We start from the raw sequence: 15704 nt of genomic DNA, 5'->3' as shown, positions 1-15704 counted from the left end.
CTGAAAACAGTTCTTGAATATTTTTCTCACCGTTGATCGCTCCAAATTAATCAGTCATTTTTTAAAATATATATTTATATATATATATGTATGAATTCTGCATTGACTGTATAGAGGTTTAAAAATATATGTGGCTCTGTTATGCACAAAAAAAAGCATAGAGTGTGCAGAAATCCTAGGCCTTCTTCGTCAACATACACCTGTGTTTGTGGTTCTGTACAAATGGGGACACAGAGTTTCAGGCGCGTGTGCTTTAGCTCGGAGACCAGTGGGATGTGATCACCATCAGTGTGATGTTCTGGACCTGTGGACATGAAACACAAACCGACTTCACGCTCCTCCGACAACATGAAAATGTGTTCGTTTAATTTTTAACATAAAGTTTTAAATATTTTGACCGATTATCAGGTTTACGTCACTGTGTCTTAAGATCACGGTGTGTGCGTGTGCGATGGGTCAACGGTTCGATGCCACTTTTATTTCGACCAGAAGTTTAGGATTTCACTTGATTACTCTGAAACTATTATTTATTTACCGCAAATAGTGTCTTTGTCTGTCTTTACGACAGTGACAGGCAGAGCAACTAAATACTCTTCCACTAGATGGCAGTAAATGGCTTTAAAACCAAGAAAAAGGAGACCTGTTGAGTCAGATCTTAGTGTGTCTTTCTTCAATCCCTGCGAGTTCATCAGTGTTGTGTTCAACTAAACAGGCCCAGGTTTCCCACTAACGACGTGAATTGTGAGTGAATTCAAACTAAAAGATCAATAAATTTCATTACGTTTACTTTTTGTGACATTTTCTTCTTTGGTGGTGCGCCGTGGGATTTAAAAAAAAAGATATGTGCCTTCTCTCAAAAGATTGGGAAACAGTTTTTGATGGTTTGTCCTCTGGAGACAGTCGGTGCAGTGTGTTTCATGAAAATAAAGGCGTGGCCTAAATTCTGACTTTATCAACTGCAAGTGTAAAAATACCCAAATGTTGGGGCGGGGGCAGCTGAGGTCAGCACGGCTTTATTTCCAGGAAATACTGGAAAAATAATTATGGCAGCTTGAAGCTCGTGTTGTGGCGTGATGTAGAACCACAGAAGAAGTTCTGTGGAAACGAGACGAGCGACAAAGTTGAACCTGAACTGAGTTGAGATTCAGAGAAACTGACAACACGTCAGGTGAATATCAGGTGAACTGAGTTGAGATTCAGAGAAACTGAATGACGGGGACGGGGCGGGGGGGCAGCAGTAGAGGTTTTGCACACTGGTCCAGGTGTGAAGTACTTGTGTCCATGTGTCCTGCGACCTCTGCTGGACATGTGAGGAATTTCAAATAAATAACAAACAACAATCGTATTCTCCTGCTCCTGTTTCACCGTCGGATTCTCAGGAGAGAGAGTCCAAAAACCCGTTCACAGTCTCAGAATCCACCAGTGTCTTGTGCTATAGTTTGTTCAGTAAAGCAATTCAGTAATGACCAAAAAGTAACAAAGGTTAGTTAGTGAGTTAGTTAGTTAGGTAGACGTCACCACAGCTGGAAGCATGTTTCAAACCTCGGAGGAACAGAGAGTTATCAACGCCTACGAAAACAAGATCACTGTAGTATATGCAGGCACAGACCTTCACTATAGTACAATAACTGCTAGGGGTCAACAGAAGTGGGTCAAAGGTCAAACTGAAAGGAGGGTCCCACACCCACTGTGTGAGGAACCTCAGGACGGAGTCACAGCAGCTCAGTTAAATGAATCCACACATCAGTCGACCTCAGACGCAGGACTCCAGAGGAAGTACAGCGTTAGCGCAGACGGAGGTGGGCGTGGCCACCACTTAGATGCTGAGGTCTTTGGAGCTTTCGTGGTACAGCCGTCTCTTGGGCTCAGGGAGCTGGTTGGACCCGCGGCCCGCTGTGTGGTGGTTGTTGTTGTTGTACGCCATGTTGTTGTGTGGAGCGTTGTTCTTCATCATGCTGTAGTACTCACTCAGTCTGGGCGCTGCCGCGGCGGCGGGGTTCAGATCGTCTCTGCTGTAGGTGCTGTCGGGGGACGAGTCCCGCTCCACTCGAAAACGTCTCTCCGGCGTCCCGTTCATCTGGGGCCTCTCCTCTCTCCGCTCTGAGGAAGAGTCTCTCAGGACGTTGCTGTTCTTCGGGGTCCTGTTGTGCGTGCGACCCCTTGATAGTGAGTTTGAATCCCCGCTGTTGTTGTTGCAGCGCTCTGGGGTGACGGCCTCTCTGCCTCGCCCGTCCGTCTGTACATCCTTCAGGAGCCTGCGCTCGTGGAACTTCCGTTCGGGAGTGACCGCGAGGAATCCTCCGTCATCGGCGTCCCTCTCGGGGGTGCGGTCTCGCTGGGCTCGCTCTGCCCTGCGATCCATCGACTTGGCTCGTCGGCGATCGGGTGATGACGTACGCTTTCGGGTAGGTGAGCGGTCCAGGGAGCCGCGGCGCTGCGGACGCACCCTCCCGTCCAAAGTGGAACTGCTGCCCGACGGCCCGCGCCCCCTGAGTTTGTCAGCAGCAGCAGCCTTCTTCCCAGAGCTGTCCTTTCTCAGAGTTTTTAAGAGTTTGGAGATGCCGCTCTCTGACTGTGACTTTTTGACTTTGCGGCTCTTCTTGGTGTCGCCGGTACTGCTGGTACTGTTGTCTGGAGACGGTTGTCTGGGGCGACTGTGACTGTGGTTGTTGTTCCAGGTGGGGTGATGGTGGGGGTTTAATTGCCAGTCTTGGTATTCCATCTGCTCCGCCCTAGCCCTGTCCCTGTTCCTGTCCGAATCTCGGCCACGCACAGCTTCCTCCTGGCGCGATGGTTTGTGAAGGTCTGGTGGATAATTGGACTCCAACGAGGTGTGATATCGACTGTTGGACGGCACCATTCTCACTTCCGCAGCGTTTTGTGCCCTGGGTGTGGGAGTGTGCCTGTCACTGCTGCTGTCTGGGGGAGAGGAACACAGGGGGAGACAGTTCATTCACTGGGAGTCAGAGATGGGAGCAGCTGATTGGTCAGCTGGAACACAGTGACTGATTTACTGTTGTCTGTTGGTGAAAACATTCACTGAACATCAGCTAAAAAAAATCATTTTTACCATTTTATAAAATAACGTGCAAAATGAAGACGTGACCCATGACTTTGACATGCAACAATGGACTCAGCAGCAGCAGCAGCAGCAGCAGCATGTGGGACATGAACATGAAATCATTCCTGGTCTGAAGATGGTGAAGGAGGTTGGGTCACAGTGGCGTCATAGGTAAAACGTCAAGCATGTGTAAACACAGCCAGGGGCAGATAAACTACTGAGGTGCAGAAAGGCAGGATGGGTAAAAAAAAAAGGAGAGGTAAAAACAGGTGATGAGCGAGAGACAGGTTTTCAGCTACGAACCGTGGTCTGGTTTTGGCCCATTAGGTAGAAACAGGGCTCTCCCAACTTGTCATTCCTCATTGTACCAACAGCGAGATGAGGAGCCATCATCGCTGGAGAGAGGAGGAGGAGGAAGAGGAGGAGGAAGAGCCCGGTGACACAGAGAAGAGAAGAAGAACACAGAGCAGAAGGCAAGAAAACAGACAGGAAGTGAGGAAGTGTGAGAGAGGAAGTCAGAGAGGACGATATGTGTGTGATACAGTTATTAACAAGTTAAATTTACAGAGGATTCTGAGAAGAAAGAGAATCAACAACAACATCAAATGTCTCATTTCTACTTTGATCTCAGCTGTGTGCTGTGCCCACCGCTTCCACAGGAGGGAAGACCTGAGCAGCTTCATGTCACCATGGCAACAAGTGAGCAATGAGAGAGAAATGGATCACAGTGTTGTTTTTTTTTGTGAGAGCGCTCAGTGAGGCAGTGAATGCCACACTGACAAGTATGGTAAACTGATAGGATACTGTGTCAACAAAGTGTGTTCCAAGAGTAAATGTTTGATCCAGAGTCGGGAGAAGAAGAAGAAGAAGAAGAAGCTTTAGAGGAAAGAATGTCGGTCGTTAACTTTGTTACTTTGATGTTCCTATTTTAGACCCCCTAGTGTTGGTACAGATGACAACACTCAAACACATTATAGCTACTATAATATAACTATTCATTTAGCGCTGTGCTAAATTAGTAGCAGTTACTGCTCAGCGTCTGGGTCGTACATGACGGTGGTCGACCGTACGATTCTCTGATCAGACCCCAGTCTTCAGGTGGAGTTCCTCACTGATCTGTTCGTCAGTACTGATCATCTGTCAGTCCAGGCTTTTCTACAAAGTCTGACTCAGCGAGTACTGTCAGATTGTAGTATTTTCACCTACCATATTCGGGTACAGAACCGTCTCCTCTCTTCAGGACCAGTCGTGCCCTCCGACCCCCGTTCTTGATCAGCTCGATGGCACGTGAATGCTTCATGTTTTTTGTGCTCTCACCGTTAATCTCCAGGATCTCGTCTCCCACCTGCACCAAGGACAGGAAGTGCCACAGTACTGAGCCAAAATATACAGTACAGTACAAAGAGAGGACACTTGACATGAGGTTTTCTAAAGGACGGACCAAAAACCTCCAGCCCTAAAACCAGTTCCAACTTCTGGTTCCCTACCCTCATTTTGCCGTTCCTGACCGCGGCTCCGTCCTCCGCCAGTCTCAACACATACAGGTCCATGTTGTATTCCCGGCCTCCTCTCAGGCTGAAGCCAAAACCTTTACTGTCCCGGTCCAGGTCTACAGAGTAGAACTCGGCGTCCTACACGAGAGAGCCATAAGGTCAAAGGTCATTCTCAAGAAGAAAATTCAACAGTTGACCCACGATTCTCACCTGTGTCTGGCCCTGTGTGGGGGGAGGAGGAGGAGCTCCTTTGGACTTTGCGTTATTTCTTTAAAAAAAAGTAGAAACTTCTTGTTAGTACTTGTTAGTACAAATACTACAGCTTTAAATACAGAAAGTATCTCATAAGTCTGGAGCGTGGTGTACCGCAGCTCTGTGGACTGAGGTGTGTGCGTGGTGGTGATGGTGGCTATCTTCTCAGCATTGGTTAGCAGAGAAGCATTGGAAGATTCTGGAAAAAAACAAACAAATACTACTTTAAAACCTGTGCCTCACAGCAGGGGGCAGTAGCAGACTTTGACTCACCATCACCGGGGATGATCCTGAGTGAGACCGTGTTCCCAGCTTCCTTGATCAGGTTGACGATGTCTGAGTGCGACTTGTTGGTGATGGAACATCCGTTCACGGCCAGGATCCGGTCCCCGACCTTCAGCTTCCCGCACCTGTCCGCTGGACTGCCTTCAATGATGCGTCCTATTTTGTGGGGCATGGCCACACAGGCATTTCCAGCTTTTGTGTTAACATGTAGATATGTGTGACGGTGACGATGATGTTTGATTTGTAAAAAAAAAAAAGAATGAAAACAGTGAGAAAAAAGAAGACGAAGATTAATGATCGGAATCACCGAGGAGAAAAATCACTGAACGTCAATCAAGAGACAGAGAAGAGTGAGAGAGAACAGACTGTGATTGGCTCTGACCTCACGGAGGCCACATGCTAACGCTAACTCACCGAAGGTAGTGTTGGCGTCAGGTCTGGACACGGACGACACGATGACGAAACCAAAGCCTTCGTTCTCTCCTCGCTGGATCTCCACGTCGTACGGCTGCAGGGAGGCGGGGACCACCGCGCTGCCGCTGCCGCCCCCACCGCCGCTGCCGATGCCGCTGGTCGAGCCGCTGCCCGAGCTGACGGTGTTGAGCGAGTTCTGGCTGCCCTGGGGGGTCCTCTTGCCCTCTGTGAGGCTCGGTGCCTGGGTGCTGCTGTGGTGGGAGGAGGCAGGTGATGGGGGCACGTCACCCTCCCCTTTTGACCCTGGTGACCCGGGAGAAAGAATCTGTAGTTGTAGTTCAGTGGTCAGCCGCGGCGACACCCCGTCATCGTGTTCTTTCTCACCTCCGTATCCCGGGGTCTTGCGTCTGACGGTGAGGTTGACGTGTCCCTGTTTGGCCGCCTGCTGCATCAGCTGCACCACCAGCTGGTGAGACTTGCCCACCACCGCCGTGCCGTCCACACAAATGAGCTCGTCGCCCGACCGTAGACGACCGTCCTCGTCCGCTGCGCCGTACTTGACTATGTGACCGATATAGATCTGGAACCAAGGCCAAGAAACCGTGCTGGTCATAGGTTTGACTCCCGGTCATGACCCCGTCCCCCTCCCCTCCACCACCCCCTTGTACTGGATTGGTAATCTGTGTAGAATTTTGATGAGAGTTGTATGAAGCAGACGGCAGCTCTGAGTGAACCTTAACATCAGAGTGAATGTAGTGTGAATGATGGAGTGAACTAATGCCTTCTCTCAGGTGATGATGTCATGACGTCCGAACAGAGAAATCATTTTTGTTGTTTTGATTTTCTGAAAATATAAATATATCTGTAGCAACTGTTTAGAGAAAATAAAAAGTTCTGTGTGGAGTACCGGAGTACCGATGAAGTACCGATGAAGTACCGATGCCAGGCAGACGCCTACGTTCTTCAGGCTCTGTGTGGGGGAGCACACACTCAGTTTGACAGTACTGAGTTCACATCCACCAGTACTAACTCCTGCAGCAAAGACCTGCTTTCAATTAGTTTCCCTTCTCCTTCTGAGCTCCTGCCTCCCCCTTTCCTCCCCCTTTCCTCCCCGTTCCTATCTCCTGCTTTGAAAGGGAAAACCAAGAAAAAAAACCCCAACGTCGAGCTGGTTGAAGAGTTTGACTTGTCTAACGAGCTCTCAGTCAGACTGCAGCAGAACTCCAGCTCCAGTCACAGACAAACTAACGTTAGCGTTTCTCACGTCCTACGTCGACGTCCTGCTCCAAACGGTAAAGTTAGCCACTAGAACCAAAACAATGATTATGAATGTTTTTCTGTCTTTTTGTACGGACTGAAATAACTGTTGCAAAAATTTCACAATTCCTTCTTCTCATTTCTTATATCATTTCTTAGATAAGAAGAAACCAGAAACATCCTAGAGAGATATGAAGAGAGGCTCAGAGCTGCTGAAGAAGATCTTTCTTTGAGTCTTTCTTCAATTCCTGTGAGTCTATCAGTTCTGATCGGTGTTGTGTTTGTGTTTAACTAAACAGCCCTTGTTCCTTTTTGTTATATGTTAGATGGTGCCATCTGCTGGAGTGGTGGATGTGATGACCCAACAAAAATTAAAAAAAAAAGCAGGGGTCGCCAAATATGATCTCGTCTAAGAGAAATGCTGAGAGTCAACTCTGCGTCCTGGTGTTGACTAAAAATCAAGTCAATAATCAATAAACAACAAAGAGAGCGGTGAATTCTGGGACACTCACAGGCTCGCCCGGCTCATTTCCTCCCAGAATGCGGAACCCAAAGCCTGTGTCCTTCCTCCAAAGGAAGATGTCCTGCTCCTGGACATCTGGTACTGAAAGACACAGGAAGTAAAATAAGGAAAGCTCTCTGAGTTCAGCCAGCTGGTCCTCAGGACCATGTGGACCACAGGACCAGGTTCTGCTGAACTACAGCTAAAAACACTTTAACAAAGTCACGGACCCCCGCCCCTCTCTCTCCCCCCAGACTGGATAGATCGGTCCACTTGATGTGGTTCAGTTCTACTCACGTCGGCTCTCGTACATGCTCCTGGACTGGGCCCAGATCTTGAAGGGGTCAGGCTTCTTCTGGAGGGTGAGGGTCCCGTCCGTGGGGTCCTGAGAGGGTAGGACCGGCAGAGGCTGGGTGGGAGCAGCAGGAGTCGGAGCTACAACCTCACCCGGCATGACGGAGGGCGGGTGGCCGGGAGAGTCCGTGTGGGCGCTGCGGTGGCTGCACACGCTGTGCTGGGAGCTGCTCTGACTGTCCTTCCTCTCCAACTGGTGCTGAGAGGACAGAACGAGAGACGGAGGGTGATGACGGGGTGGAGGTAAGCAGGTGAAAGTGAGCGGAAAGAATTCAGAGAGAGGGGTGAGTCAGTGTTAAGGCACGGTGGGTGAGGAGAAAGGTGTGGACGGAGGACAAAGAGGGAGGAAGTGTCCAAGGTCGTCTTTTTTAGACGCTGCAGCAGAGCTGAGAGCAGAGCTGGTTTCCATGGTTTCCAGACAAAGACACATTTGAGATGTGAGATCATTTTAACCATCAGAGATATTCAGTCGACCAATCAACGGAGGCCGCCAATGACGCCGGCAGGTGTCAAAGGACAGAGAGAGTTCCTGGAGGGTGGAGCTTCAAAGGAAACATTTGAAAAAGACAGAGGACGAGTCTTCACATCTGGACCAACTGGACTTTTTAAAACAAGACTAGTAAATGTTTGAAGAACGTTCTAACGTGATCCAGACCAGGGTCAGAACACGTCGGTTTAGTTCTGAATAATTCTGCAGCTGTCACTGGACCAGAACCAAATCATCTGAGATACTAAAAAATGTCTCTGACCTTCTTCATATTAGTGTTGGTGTGTTTCAGCACCAGGAGCTGTCCACTTCAACTTCTATTTCAAATCCTGTCAGCTCCACAGCGCCTCCAGCTGCCTGGTTGAGGCCACATTTTTATCATCTCTTTTATTTTATACATGACCAAAATCAGACTTGTATCACAGTAATACTCATTAGTACTACAGTAGTCCTCACTGCACAGTTCTGTTTGGAACTGTTGGAGGAGTCGGAGGACGGCAGCAGGAGACACTGTCATCATCAGTTTCTTAAACAACTCAGTAACGCCACCACATGGAGAGAGCAGAAGTTGTCAGTACTCACCACCAGCTTCGGGCTCCTCTTGGCTGGAACCACTCCTGCAAAACATCGGCACAAAGACAGAGAGAGCATGAATGACCTGCAGGTTCTGGTCCCCTCCACGGACCAGGACACCAAGTCTGTGGGACTGAAGGACAGAGTCCTGGGTCCTGCCTGTCCTCTCCTCTCCTCTCCTCTTCTTCCTCAGCAGCTCAGCTCCATGTCAGTCGACAGCCTGAGCTCCTGCCTCACTCTGACTACTGCCTGGTTTCCTCTCCTCTCTCCTCTCTCCTCTTCGTAGCTCAAGGCTCAAACTTAGATCTTCTTCTTCTTCTTCTTCCCCTTGTTCCCGCCCTCTTCCTTTCATACACCCTGACTTGTTCTTGCCCCCCCTCCCCCCCAATCTTTTCCTCAGCAGTGAAAGTGCTGTGCAGAGCCAGGAGGAAGACTGATCTCGTTTGTGCTAATGAAATATTAATAATTGAAGATTCACTCTGGGAATCTTCCACATTCCCACTTTCCTCCACCTCCTCCACATGATCCACTGTTCACACCAACGTATTCACTCTCAGCTGATTATTCACACCAGGCTCAGTTCAAACCTGATTCTGCAGCACGGAAATAAGTAACTGCTTCACTGCTGGGGTTGGGACGGAGTAGTGCTGTTGCCACGGCGATCAGGTGGCACAGAGTTACAGTGTTCTCATCTATGAATACGACCTCTACCCAAACAGGACTATTAAGGAGTACTAATGAAGTACTGCAGCCACGTCAACACAAACATCTGTCGGAGGATTTTTTTTTTCTACTGCAGTGACAAAAACAGAAATCATTAAATGTTAAACCTCCACACGATTCATAATTTATCTTCTGTTTCAAAACACCCCCTCCCCCCCGACCTCCTCGCTCGCTCTCTCCTTCTCTTGAATTATGGGATGGCGGTTAGCGGAATGCGTGAGAGCTAAATATAGAGAGAGTTTGTGAGGTCACACGTGAAGGTTTGATATTCAGAAACAGAGACGGAGGTTAAAGGTCACCTGAAAGACCAGGTGAAGAAACACAAACGTCCTCCTCAGACCAGGTGAACATGGAAGTGAAGAGAGATGGTTGATGTAGTTCACACTGACTCCTGCTGGCGTCAGCTGAAACTGCTGATTTAAATGCAAACGCCTGAAGGTGTGGCAACGTGACGCTGACGTACGAGTTCTACTCCGAGATGATTTCATCTGACTGGATCAAACATTAATGAGCAGCGGGAGGAGGAGGAGGAGGAGGAGGAGCAGTACATGTAGGAATGGCGTGTTCCTGCAGCTCCACGCCACGCTGCACAAACATCTATAAATACACGCAGTACACATCTGAGACGGGTGTACTCCTATGTATACTGTGCAGTACTGCCACAGTACTGATTTTTTCCTACCACTACTGAACGACGGAATAATTCCATTTCACATCGATGCTGTTGGCATGAACCTGGTGTTGCTCATGGGCACTGAGGAAGTTCACGATTCAAAGACACCAAAGTGATGACATCACAGTCGACGTCGGTAATGAAAATGTCCATGAATAATGAAGGAACCAGGAGTGGATGTAAAGGTCACCGTGGTGACGGACCAGTGCCACCAGGTGGCCACCAGGTGGTTATTACTACGACTCTGCTCGGACATGTCTGTGTGCTAACCGTTAGCCTCAGTTCCTAAAACACCACTGATACACGCCTGTGTTCAACCATCTGTCAAACCAACAAACACTTTTATATGTGAGCTTAGCACCACCTGCAGGCCACTGAAGGGAGCTGACATCCACAAAACTGTTCCACTGAAGGGAGCTGACATCCACAAAAATGTTGAAAACAGTGAACTAAACCCTTCACATCCATCCGTCCATCCTTCCATCCATCTGTCCGTCCATCCATCCATCTGTATCATTTTCATTTTTTGTTAAATTTTAGAGACACATTTTCAGTCTCACTGCAAACAGGAAGTAGTTTGACGACACAACTCCGCCTCTGTCCCTCTGACGTGTCCATGACAGATGATGTCTGAATGACAGTCACAGCACCTGTCAATCTGCAGCTCAACCACGTGGTGTCATCATTCAGTCAGTCATTCGTTCATCTTCTTAGGGTTGTGCATGAGCTGGAGTCAATTCCAGCTGTCAACAGAAGAGGGCGTGATTACACCCTGTACAGTGCACCAGTCAATGTCATGTACAGAGGCCAACATTCACACCTGACGGGGATGGAACCAGCGACCACGTCCCTGCTGCTGTTCTAAACATGTGTAACTACTGACACTGTACTGACACTGAACAACAGACAAACCAAAGAACCAAGGTCACAGTCAAGCAGAACCTTTAGAACGGATCCAAACCCTGACATACGTCATCATTCCTTTAGCTCCGCCCACTCTACCTGTCATCATCTTCATCTCCTTTGTTTCCTTCACTCTGTCTTTGATTTCATTCCTCTCTGTTGTCTCCGGGGACAGTGGGCTGAGCAGGATCGTCATGGCAACCACGGAGAGATGAAACTGAGGTGTCAGGGGTTTGGGCTCCGACAGAGAGGACGATGAAGATGAAGATGATGAAGATGACGGAAACATCAGCTGTTTCATCAGATGTTGGATGACAACTGATGAAGAGGCCGACAGAACTGGGCTTCACTGACAGACCAAATGATTGGACCCTGCCCACAACACTGGACCACAACACTGGACCACATCACCGGACCACATCACTGGACCAGACCAGTTCCAGTACCTGAGTTCCTCTCTCCTCTCTCGTCTCTCGTCTCTCGTCTCTCCTCCTTCTTACATCCACACTCACCCTTCTTCTCCTCACTTCTCCTATTTTGTCCCTAAGACTTTTATAACCTGCCCCTCTCTCCCACATCTCTCACCCTCTCTCCCATGACTCCCTGATGACATCAGACTCTGATGTCACTTCCTTCTCCTCAGTCACTGCGATGCTCTGGTATCTTAATAATACTACGTGTATTACTGCAGTACTTGGGTCGGACCTACCTCTCTGAACCAGCATGGTGACCTCACTCCCTCGTGGACACTTGCTCAGCAGGTCCACCACCTGGTTGTGGCTCATGTTTTGGACGTTCCTCTTGTTCACCTCCATCAGGATGTCGCTCTCCTTCAGGCCGCGGCAGCGCGGGTAATCCACGATCTGCTTCACCCTCTGCCCCCCGCCCGTCAGACTGTCGGCGATGGTGAAGCCGAACCCTTTGTCCCCCTTCTCCATGTGGATGGTGATGAGCTCCGGCTGCGTGGCTATGGCCGAGGCCAGGGTGACCACGTCGCTGGAGTAACCGTGGGAACCGTTTGATGCCACCTCCGCTGACGGACTGTGAGGCCTGGGTTCCCTCCGGCCGACGTCGGGTCCGGCCTGGCTCGTTGCCGAGTCGAACGTCTCCTGTCCGTTGACGATGATGGGCTCCTTGTCTAGGATTGCCACGGAGGTCACCAGGCTAGTGTTGGGGTCGTCGGGGTCAAAGGGTAGAGGATATCCACGGCAGAGCGCCAGGTCCACCATGGAGCCAATGGGAATGGATTGGAAGATCTTCACCACCTGAGCGTGGGTGTAGCCCAGAACGATGGTGTCGTTGACGCTGACGATCACGTCACCTGGACCAAACAAACACCGGCGGTTAGTCCTTCTCAGTCCATCGCAACAAAAAAACGCTAACTGAGCTTCAACTGGTGGTTTGTGACCCCCAGGTGGCCCCCTACGTATTTCTTTTGGAAGTTAAATGTATGCATGCCAGGCTGTCGCGAGCTGATGAAAAGAAACAGTGCTTCTGGTGGACGACTTGGTGTACTGCACCTGTCTCCATTTTGCCGTCCACGGCTGCAGGTCCGTCCAGCACCAAACTTTTGATCTGTAGAAACTCGTCGGGCTCGTCGCCCCCCACCACGGTGAAACCAAAGCCGCGGCGGCTTTTCTTCAACTTGGTGTTGATGAAGGTTCCCTTCAGCTCGGCCGGGTTTCTCGTGAAGAAAGGTTTCCCTCCTGAAAAACACCGCGGAGGTTAGAGAGAGAGAGAGAGAGAGAGAGAGAGGCTAACTCACTGCTGTAGACGTCTTAGACAGGTGTATATAAATTTAAATGTGTTCTTAGCCCCCCCCCACTTCAGTGTTGTCTGTGGTAAACAGGGGGACGTTCTGTGTGTATTTGTCGACAGGTGTATATAAATTTAAATGTGTTTTTAGCCCCCCCCAGTACCCGACCCCCCCTCACCTCAGTGTTGTCTGAGGTAACCAGGGGGACGTTCTGCGTGTATTTGTTCATGTATGGTTACTGTAGTACTGTGTGTAGTACACGTGCAGTATAAACCTTTACGTTTGACTCCCGTGGGGCCTGGAGGTAGAGCGGGGGGCATCTGTGGGTCTCTGTAGGAGTCCAGATGACCGGGGGTGTAGTTGGCTAAAGGAGCTGCTGCAGAGGAGTGCTCCTCGATCCACTCTGCACACACACACACACACACACACACACACACACACAGACACAGGTTGAACCTCCACAGGCCTCACTGATGTATTACACTGTGTTGACAACAACATGAAGACAGCTGCATTCTTCCACTGGACACTGTGTGGCGCTGTCTCTCGCTTTGTCAATTTGATCATTTTAATTTGTTTTTTTTCGTATCATTATATATTTTGATGTTAAAAAGTCAGTGTGAATATGGATAAATGGAAGAAGATGATGTCATCTCTCAGTCAGAACTTCACACACACACATACACACAGTGACCTGGTCTCAGACTGGTCCTGGTCCAGTCCCAGTCTCAGACTGGTCTTGGTCCAGTCCCAGTCTCAGACTGGGTCCTGATGATCATGCAGCTAACAGACAATGTTGACATTGACAGCTGATTTTAAAGTACGATGTTGTTTGTTAGTTAATCATCACCAGGTCAACGAAAAGGTCAAACTTTTAAGATTCTCATAATTAATGAAAAACTGGAACTGTATTTTAACTAATGAGCTGAATTCATCCGCAGTCAATGCTGCTGCTCAACCTATGGAGCACCACCCCGTCTGGACCGTCACTCTTACGGTCGCTCTGTTAAAGATCAAACAGATGATTCTCAGGGTGAAGTCGACGCCGCGTCAATGTCAAGTTGTCTGGACGGGACAGTCACCACCACGGACGTGAAGGAAGAAAGAAACGGTGCCGCGCCAGGGCAGGAAACCAACCTCGGATATACCGCTCACCTTCTAGAGGCTGCGGCTGTGGCTGCTGCTGCTGCTGCTGATGCTGCTGCTGCTGATGCTGCTGCTCCAGGATCTTCCGATGCTGTGCCTCCAACACTGGGTTCTCGTACTGCGTCTTTCTGTTTATGTGACTAAGAGAACAAAGAAAAAAACAGAACTTTTAGCCTAAAGGTGTGAAACCGGTTTCTAACTTTTCTTTGGATTCAGAACGTTTGAAAACTTACTCCACATAATACACTCCGTACACCGGGTCGTCGATCCTCTCCCATCCTGGGGGCAGCTCTGGAATAAACAGAAGACACACAGCCATGAACACACACCGGTGACGCCGACAGGGCACTGCTGTCTACAGAAGGGGGCGCTGCAGAACCACTGACGTATCTTAATATTTTATTTTCCAGTTCACACCCTGGAACCAGAGTCAGACAATAACACACAGGGATCCATCTGTGTGTACTGTAGTGTGTAGTACACACCGTAGTACACTATAGTATTTGAAACTCAATCCTCTGTGTGTGTGTGTGTGTGTGTGTGTGTGTGTGTGTTGCTGAGGGAACCTCCCTCCTCCAGTAAACTCTATCACACAGACTGACTTTCACGATCAATAACCTGAGACTCTGTCTGAGTCTGAACAGCAACAACAACGACTACAGTCAGAACTACAGTCAGAACCACACACTCGGGTTTTATCACGACTGATTCTGATCAAATCAAAACAAAGTAAAACTAAACGTTTCACTGTTTGTTTGTTTTTTTATCCACAGCTCTGAATTATAAATGTGAACAATGTGAACTCTCACCTAAATCACTCTCCAGGTCTTCAGTGTGGAGCGCTTCCTCTGTGAGGGGAACACAGACCCAGGGAGGAACAGGAAGTTAGACACCTTTTCACTCTGACACTTTTACATTTCACCAATTCAAATATTCAGCCTCGTTTGTCCAACGCCACATGAACGTCTCAACATTTGTCGCTGATGTCGACCCAAAATAACAGGAACACATTACAATACATACAGGGAGGGCGTTGAGCGCCACCTGCTGATTCCTGAGGTGAGAAAGTGCAGCTTTATAGTGTAAATGAGAGGCAGCAGCTCACCGTCATCGTCACACTCCTCCAGGGGGCGGGGGCCTTTGTCCCGGCACCGGGGGTCCAGCCATGACGTGGTCTTTGTGTTGTGGCTGCAGGAACACAACAGTTCAAACAGTGACGACAACAACAAAAATAACAACAAACAACCTAAAATAGCCTGACTGGGGTTGTTGTTCACCTGTCTGTCTGACTGTCCCTCTGTCTGACTGTCCCTCTGTCCGACTGTCCCTCTGTCTGACTGTCCTTCTGTCTCTCTCTACTAGGTACGTACTCTATGAAGTACAGCTCTCCGTTCTCGGTGTAGGCCATCTCCCAGTTTTCGGGCAGTTCTCCCAGGGGGTCGGCTGGAGAGACCTGCGGCTCTGCGAGGGTCTGCTGCCCGGTGTCTATGGTGGAGATGGCAGCATTGTTCAGACCACAGGATGGAGCGCCGTCACGCCCTGGGTACGGCCGCAGGATTCCACCGCGGCTCTCATCCTGGTCGTTGGGGTTACCTGTGCGACACAACACCAGAGTTTATCTTCACGCATGAGACGCAGCAGGACGGAGTTACTGGTTGGTTACCACTAAAACACGCAGAAAGAACTGGAACTGGAACTGGAATTAGAATTAGAACTAGAACTGGAACTGGAACTAGAACTAGAATTAGAATTAGAACTAGAAGTAGAACCCCAGGAACTGAATGTCACTGCCACCGACTCCAAGTGTAGTGATAAGGAATATGCT

At 49.2% G+C, this 15704-nt stretch overlaps 1 protein-coding gene across 6 annotated transcripts in view; it reads right to left on the bottom strand.

Moving 5' to 3' along the window:
• Positions 1-1206: 1206 nt before the first annotated feature.
• Positions 1207-15704, bottom strand: part of LOC103385505 (membrane-associated guanylate kinase, WW and PDZ domain-containing protein 1-like) — a 35495-nt gene continuing 20997 nt past the window's right edge. For 3 of the 6 annotated variants that reach the window (XM_017035903.2, XM_025059434.1, XM_025059433.1), the window contains 19 exons: positions 15250-15472; positions 14985-15067; positions 14689-14727; positions 14113-14170; positions 13871-14019; positions 13008-13136; positions 12498-12683; positions 11687-12298; positions 8688-8722; positions 7562-7817; positions 7275-7366; positions 5890-6085; positions 5506-5808; positions 5080-5283; positions 4921-5005; positions 4765-4822; positions 4549-4692; positions 4268-4406; positions 1207-2919 (listed from right to left, as the gene is read on the bottom strand). In XM_017035903.2, the coding sequence (XP_016891392.1) occupies positions 1817-2919; positions 4268-4406; positions 4549-4692; positions 4765-4822; positions 4921-5005; positions 5080-5283; positions 5506-5808; positions 5890-6085; positions 7275-7366; positions 7562-7817; positions 8688-8722; positions 11687-12298; positions 12498-12683; positions 13008-13136; positions 13871-14019; positions 14113-14170; positions 14689-14727; positions 14985-15067; positions 15250-15472 (4094 nt within the window). In that variant the 3' untranslated portion in view covers positions 1207-1816. Of the gene's footprint in view, positions 2920-3364; positions 3457-4267; positions 4407-4548; positions 4693-4764; positions 4823-4920; positions 5006-5079; positions 5284-5505; positions 5809-5889; positions 6086-7274; positions 7367-7561; positions 7818-8687; positions 8723-11686; positions 12299-12497; positions 12684-13007; positions 13137-13870; positions 14020-14112; positions 14171-14688; positions 14728-14984; positions 15068-15249; positions 15473-15704 lie in introns of all 6 variants that reach the window. The other 3 variants (XM_017035906.2, XM_017035904.2, XM_025059432.1) reach the window with 3 other exon arrangements.

Source organism: Cynoglossus semilaevis, chromosome 10, assembly GCF_000523025.1.
Source record: "Cynoglossus semilaevis isolate Cse_v1.0 chromosome 10, Cse_v1.0, whole genome shotgun sequence".
In the NCBI taxonomy this organism is placed as follows: Eukaryota; Metazoa; Chordata; class Actinopteri; order Pleuronectiformes; family Cynoglossidae; genus Cynoglossus; species Cynoglossus semilaevis.
Note: the sequence above shows the minus strand (reverse complement) of the source record. Positions and strands in the feature narration are given on the sequence as shown.